The 6,801-nt window shown below is 37.8% G+C and overlaps 2 protein-coding genes across 3 annotated transcripts; one reads left to right on the top strand and one right to left on the bottom strand.

Annotated features, from left to right (window-relative positions):
* Positions 1-776: 776 nt before the first annotated feature.
* LOC114471742 (uncharacterized) lies at positions 777-3,984 on the bottom strand. Of its 2 annotated transcripts, XM_028460604.1 has the most exons (5): positions 3,767-3,984; positions 2,728-2,806; positions 1,983-2,198; positions 1,791-1,895; positions 777-1,725 (listed from the first exon to the last, which is right to left on the bottom strand). In XM_028460604.1, the coding sequence occupies exons 1-5, from the start codon at positions 3,836-3,838 to the stop codon at positions 1,688-1,690; spliced, it is 510 nt and encodes a 169-aa protein (XP_028316405.1). In that variant the 5' UTR covers positions 3,839-3,984; the 3' UTR covers positions 777-1,687. The 2 variants fall into 2 exon arrangements, with proteins under 2 accessions (XP_028316405.1, XP_028316404.1); XM_028460603.1 differs by having other exon boundaries at positions 777-1,895; positions 3,767-3,978.
* LOC114471741 (death-associated protein kinase 2) lies at positions 3,780-6,615 on the top strand. Its single transcript, XM_074783820.1, has one exon. It carries the CDS (start codon positions 4,299-4,301, stop codon positions 5,382-5,384), a length of 1,086 nt encoding a protein of 361 aa, XP_074639921.1. The 5' UTR covers positions 3,780-4,298; the 3' UTR covers positions 5,385-6,615.
* The last annotated feature ends 186 nt before the right edge of the window (positions 6,616-6,801 follow it).

Here is a 6,801-nt window from a genome sequence, read left to right as displayed (position 1 = left end):
TTATAAACGTTTATCTCAATTAATGACTAAACAACCTGCCATTCGGAATAAATGTGTCGCTTTCTTTTGGATAGTAACATGTTTAACATCTTTTAACACACAGCAACTCAGAATATAATCAGAATTTTTACTTCAATATCTATTTATTTTTTTAAAGTTTTATATATATGTTCTTTAACTTAAAAATCTATTCTCATAATTAATAATCAATCACATACGCTTCTAAAAATGTTTTACATTCAAACTGATCACGTCTGTGTGCGTCTCCCTTTGTTAATGTTTACCCAATGACACATGATGGTGACCTTTTGAAATAATTTGTTTTCCAGAATTAATTATGAAAATTGCACCTGGCCTCCTGTTTATCTGCTCGAACAACAGCAGACACTTCATCAGGCAGTAAATCTAATGAGATTTATGTGCCCAGTAAACGGTGAAACAGCTCATGCATCGGGAAATATGAACTCCGCATTCCCCGATTTATTGATTAATATTTTTGACTGATATAGTTGTTTCCAATATTTATATTTTAGCCTGTGTCAAAAACGCTCGTCCACAAAACTATGTAGACATCCTATAATAAGGATACATTTAGTTTTTATTTTGGGTTTTAGAGATCATCAAGAGTGTAATTTAAGTTATATTCAAGCAAAAGCAGCGTAAAGACGGTCCAACTGTTCCTATTCGTAAAGAAGGATTACAAAAACCAGTCAACACTGCCACCTTGTGTTTGTTGATAAAGTTACACTAATACAAAACAACTACTCACCAAGATAAAAATGTTATAGTGCCTGGAATGTTTTTTATTATTATTATTATTATTTATTTATTTTTAATCACAATAACAAGGAATTAATTATTAACATAAAAATGTTTGTAATTCTATTATTATGTATGAGTGCAGTTTAAATAATAGGAGATTTCTACAACGTATGAGGTTGTTTTTGATTAAACAAAAAATTATTGGTAATGACCATTACCAGTTGATCAACAGTGCAGTCGTGATGATTAGGAATAAAAGAACTAAATGAAAAGTACCTTTTTGACATGATTGTGTTCTAATTGTTGTGTTTCTGTTTTAATTAGTAGTGTTTGTATATAATGAATAAACAGCACTTATTTATCTGCCTAATCAGAGCCACACAATCTTGTAATTTTCATGTCTCCAGTTGAAAAAGCATTATCAGGTGAGGTATGTTATACATGACTACATATTCATGTCCATCTGAATTTTCTTTCCTATAAGGAGAGGAAAATAAATCAACGCTAGAACACTAAGAACACTTTTTCCTGATGTTGATGATAGAAGTCCTCACTCATCCTCTCTTTTTAAATAGTCCTTATTGCCTTTTTTTTGTTAAATTGGACTAGACAAATCATAAAATAATACAATATGAATAATTCAAGGTGTTTCCTTATGATCTGTGCAGTTTGAATCCTCTAACGGCTTATTATTTTTGTCCACAGCCTATGCATGTGATGGAATCTGTGCATAAACTACATATGGTCCCCTGCAATCTCTGCAGCTTCAGTGAAAACTCCAGCAGCCTGTTTTCTGTATTCCTGCGTGAGCTCCTTCGCTCTCTGCAACTCCTTCACATTCTCCTTCAGGTTTTCCAGCAGTCTTCCCTGCTCTTGGTAAGTTTCTGCTGCTTCCTTCACTTGCTCCATCATTCTCTCCTGGCTCCTAAGCAACCAGCCAATCAGCTCCTGAAGTGCGGTTCCCTTAGAGATGGTGATTTTGGCACATTCAGATACGCATTTAAGTTCATTCTGAGCAAACTGCAGACCTGGCGGGAGCAGACGGTGTCCACTTTTGCCCTTTGACCCCACAGGAACCACGGTGAGGGAGAAGTCATAACCTTTGATTTGAACAGAAACCCGGTATGTTGACTCTGAGGGAGGAACGCTTATGGTTAGAGGACGCACACAATCAGAGCAAACTGCAGTCACAGCTCTCCCTGTGAATGCACACCACCCACCTTGCTCTGCTCGAATCTTCCTCACACATCCAGCAAAACTCAGGCTGTCATCCTGGCTGCAGTCGCAACTCTCACGTAGATTTTTGATGTGTCGGACCATGGCCTCGTATCGTTCTTGTTGCTCATTGAAAGTCTCAGCCATATCCACGAACCTCTGATCTACTTCTGCCACACACACTCTCCTCACCATCAGTTTACCAATTCTTTTGACCACATCTGACCCAAAAAGAGAATGAAATACAATTATTCCAGTAACTGCACATACACTCACAAACAAAAGAATATCCAAAGGTTTTAAATGATACATGACAGTGAAGGTGGGGCAATAGTAGAGAGAGAAGTTAGCATCAGAATAATTCTAGTGTCAATGTTTTGACAGTGTTATGGCAGGTTATATAGAATCATTCATCCATTATTTAATAATTGTTTACTATATAAAAACAAATGATTTCATATGAATGCAGTTTCCTCTTGATTTGGAAGAAATCTAGGTAGTAATTAGATTTTTAAAAAAAATGTATTTAAAGGCTAATATATGTTTAAAATAAGAGCTACTAACCTTAGCCTTTATTAAAGTGTACAATAGCTTTAAATCCCAAGGAATTTTTTGTTATATAACTCAGTGATCCAATTGTCAAAGAGGCGATGCAAAAATAAAAAATAAAAATAAGAATAAAGGAAGAACGAAAGAAAGAAATGAATGGCTGTTCGTGAAGGTTTGACAGTCAGAAAATAAGTTGCCTACCACTGTGGGCTGGACGGCTCAGTCTGGCTGATTCTGCTCCATTCACCTCTGATGGTCTAGAGTGGAGGAGAGGTTGCCTCTAAAATGGAAAAGTTAAACAAAAATAGAAAAGTAGCTAAATCATTAATGCCGGAGATGATCAAATCAGTTCAATTCAGACAGTCCTGTTTGAGTATAAAGCTCAACTCTAAAAACCTTGCAAATTTTTCCTATGAATTATATAAGACATTTATATAAGACATTTTAAAAAACAGCGTTCAAATATTTCCAATTACATCAAGAAATTCATATTTTATTAAACACAAAACCTAGCCTAATAAATCGTAATAAATCCACTAACAATGATTTTGAATTAGCCTATTGCAATAATATGAAACCAGATGAAAAGAAGAATAAAGCACACACATGAAATAAATATGCAGCTCAGTGGTCGTGACCCCATTCAGATATCACACATTTCTGACAACTCAAAGACATTTTTATCTCGAGAATTGTATTTTATTTTATTTTTTGACCATGTTTGTTATACTGTGTTACAATCCCCCCCCCCCCCCCCCCCCCCCCCCCCCCCGACCGACGTGTAATTTCAACATTTGTTTTTTCTAATTTATGTATAGTATGTTTGCTAGTATTTTTTTTTTTTTTTTCTTACTCTGTTGTTATATCATGTAGCTGCAAATGTGAATTTCCCTCTGTGGATCAATAAAGGTGTATTCTATTCTATTCTAGAAAGTGAAAGTATAGAATACAGTTATTGAATAGTGTGTGTGTTGTTTTAATTTAAAAAAAGTAATTCTAATCAGTTTTCTTTAATCAATGACTAAACATTTTTCAAGCGACCCCATTTTAATTCCGGGCGACCCCACATGGGATTACGACCCCTATGTTGCAACACAATGTATTTTCTGTTTCTTTATGGGGTTTGTATTATGTTGAGGTCGTTTGGCCTGTGTTAGGCTTTGTAAGCGCCGAATTTACAAATCAAATTGTATTCAAATGACTCCTGGGCTGAAAGTGTGTACCTGAACTCATCACGTACCTCGTCGCTGTTGTCGTGGCTGGAGACAAAGCAGCAGCAGCAGCAGCAGCGGTGGTGGAGAAAACGCAGCATTTTGAAGCTGCTTTTATGGTTTCACTCATTACTTTTCAGCTCACTTAATTCTGACAATAGTGCGCATTGATAGTCAGCATTCCTCATTGCGTCAGTGTCATGCGACTGTGAAATATTTCCTGGTTGTATATTTTTGACGTGACGTCTGTGCTGATAGGTAAGACAGTCAGGTGAATTATTAATTTTTTTTTCTTTTCTGCTGCGTGTTGTAACATGTTGGCGGTTGAGCAGCCTGCTGAGATTTTTTTTTTTTTTTTTTTTTTTTAGTTACATTGCGACAGGACCGTGAACTCAGCACACTGACACGGTGGGAGTAGTTTGATCAGCACGGAAGTTTCACTTGCTCGTGCTCGTGCCCAGTTCCAGCTTCCGTGAAGACTGCGTTTGGACTAACTGTTGAAATTAAAACAGAAGAAGAAGCAGAAGAAGAAGAAAGGGTGCGTTTGTCAAGAAGGGAAACATGGCTGTCTTCAAGCCAGAGAATGTACAGGACTTCTATGAAATCGGTGAGGTACTGGGTAGTGGCCATTTTGGACAGGTGAGACGCGTTCAGGAGCGCACATCTGGAACGTGTTGGGCCGCCAAGTTCGTGAAACTCCGAAAGAGTGTGGGCTGTCTAATGGGCTTGGACAGGAGCAGTGTGGAGCGTGAGGTGGAGATCCTCCAGGTCGCCAAGCATCCAAACATTGTGAACCTCAAAGATGTTTTCCAGAGCCGGGCAGAGGTGGTGTTGATCCTGGAGCTGATGAGTGGAGGAGAGCTGTTTGACTTCATCGCTGAGAAGGAGAACTTGACTGAGAGTGAGGCCATTGCCTTTCTGAAGCAGATCCTGGAAGGACTGAGATTCATTCACAGCAAGAACATCGCTCACTTTGACTTGAAGCCAGAAAACATCATGCTCTCTGATAAAGCTTCACCGCACCCCAACATCAAACTCATCGACTTTGGCCTGGCTCGTCATTTTTGTGAAGGGGAGGCTTACAGGAGCACTAGTGGGACGCCTCAGTACATCGCTCCTGAAGTGATCAACTATGAGCCTCTCGGCACTGCAGCAGACATGTGGAGCATTGGAGTCATCACCTACATCCTACTGAGTGGCATGTCACCATTCCAGGGGGAGACTGACGAAGAGACCCTCAGCAACGTCATCGCACTCAAATACGATTTTGACGAAAGATATTTCCCAATGACCAGCTCGTTGGCCAAAGATTTCATCCAGAGGCTCTTGTTAAAGAATCCCAGTGAAAGAATGACAGCAGAGGAATGTCTGCTGGATCCTTGGATAAAGCCAATCACGCGACAGCAGTTGGCCAAAAGAAACCGGTCGTCAATCAACATGAGGAGCTTTAAGAAGTTTAACGCCAGAAGAAAATGGAAGATGTCGTACAACATTGTGAGGATATGTAACCGGTTGGTAAAAATGAAAGTGTTGTGCAAGATCAGCTCTGAAGGAGATTCACTGGAAAGACACTGTGAGAGTGACACAGAGGACAGGGAGAGCCAACCGGCCTCTCTGCTGCGCCGCAGACTCAGCAGCACTTCATAGATTCAACCTGGGAGACGACAAACATTCAACAAAACATAGAAAATGAGAAACAATATGAAAACTGCAGGGCTGTACCTACAGTATTACTCTTTAAGTTGCATTACCTGTGCCAAAAAAAAAAAAAAATCAATGAAACTTCTGGACCTTTGTGTAGTTTTAAACTTTGATAAACTTACATATTCCTTATGAAACATGATTGCTTAGTATTTAAACATTTGAAGTTAAGTTAGATCTTGTTTTTTTATATTAGATTTGTCAAAACTGTTCCTATAATGTCACAATGTTTGCTTGATGATGGCTTTACCTTCTCATATTTAACTCAAATATATGGTTTAACAATGACAAGGGTTTATTACAGTTGTATCAGGGGAGTCTATGCAGTTATGATAGGAAACTACTGTTCCTGTTTTGTCACAGTGTTTAGTGTAAGAGTCATTGTTCACCCCCCCTCCCAACCTTTTTTTCTTTTTAATCAAATATTAGGCAAATGAATAATTAACTTTGCATGAAAACCTGAACAGAGAACCAATAAATACCATGATAAAATGTATTCTGCTTATAGAGGAAATACAAAACATTTATAAAATAATGACATTTACTTTTTTAAACACTATTGTGAAAATATGGAACATTAAGGTCAATGAAGTCTTCCTGCTTAGAGAAAGAAGGATGCTTTTTGTTTGTAAATAATATATTTGTAGTGAGTGTGGTGTATTCTTTTATATGTTTTTGTTTTTTTTTCACTATGTGTTTTAACTGGGTTTCTCATGTATGTCTACATTATTGTGGTCATTGTGGCTTTTTTGAGAGGTGAGATAATTCCCCTGAACTGAAGGCCCAGCTGCCAAATATACGGGCTGCCACTGGTGCTAAGGTTAAATAGCTATAGAATGTTTATATTTACCTGTATGTACTCAGCTTACGAAGAATATGATCATTTCAGTTGGAGATAACATAACACACACTGCCAGTGGCTTATCATTATAGACAAGCCAGCAGTAGATGTAGCTCAGCATGAAAAACACTATAAAGGGTGGAGTCAGAATGCTTAGATGTGTATTGCCATGGAAACGGCTCGCTGTGATGGAAGCGGGAGTAACCCCATCGATCATGCCGCCTGAGAGAACCCTGACCAACCGTGCTATTTGTACTGTTTTTATGCAACTACTGTACATGTATCTGCTTTTATTTAATAATAAATCTGTTCACCTGGATGAGGTGATGAAAGAAACCATTGAGTGTTTTAGTCATTGGAAACACCAGCTTTAAAGTTGGCTGTACTTTCCAGTGCTATTATTTATGAATAAAATATATTAATTTTTATTTCTATTTAATATTGAGTCCAATATACATTTAAACCACCAACAGGCATGTCGATGTTTCCTAGATTTAAACACAAATTAATGTGTTATCTCAG

This window comes from Gouania willdenowi, chromosome 11 (genome assembly GCF_900634775.1).
Source record: "Gouania willdenowi chromosome 11, fGouWil2.1, whole genome shotgun sequence".
Lineage (NCBI taxonomy): Eukaryota > Metazoa > Chordata > Actinopteri > Blenniiformes > Gobiesocidae > Gouania > Gouania willdenowi.
This window is presented reverse-complemented; position numbering and strand designations above follow the sequence as displayed.

What these genes read in the sequence shown, in the direction of transcription:
- LOC114471741 (XM_074783820.1), top strand. Translation starts at nt 4,299, where the DNA reads ATGGCTGTCTTCAAGCCAGAGAATGTACAGGACTTCTATGAAATCGGT.
- LOC114471742 (XM_028460603.1), bottom strand. Translation starts at nt 3,838, where the DNA reads ATGCTGCGTTTTCTCCACCACCGCTGCTGCTGCTGCTGCTGCTTTGTC. An exon ending in GCCACGACAACAGCGACGAG is followed by an intron (nt 2,807 to 3,766) that starts GTACGTGATGAG and finishes TTTCCATTTTAG; the next exon opens with AGGCAACCTCTCCTCCACTC. An exon ending in GAGCCGTCCAGCCCACAGTG is followed by an intron (nt 2,199 to 2,727) that starts GTAGGCAACTTA and finishes TTTTTGGGTCAG; the next exon opens with ATGTGGTCAAAAGAATTGGT.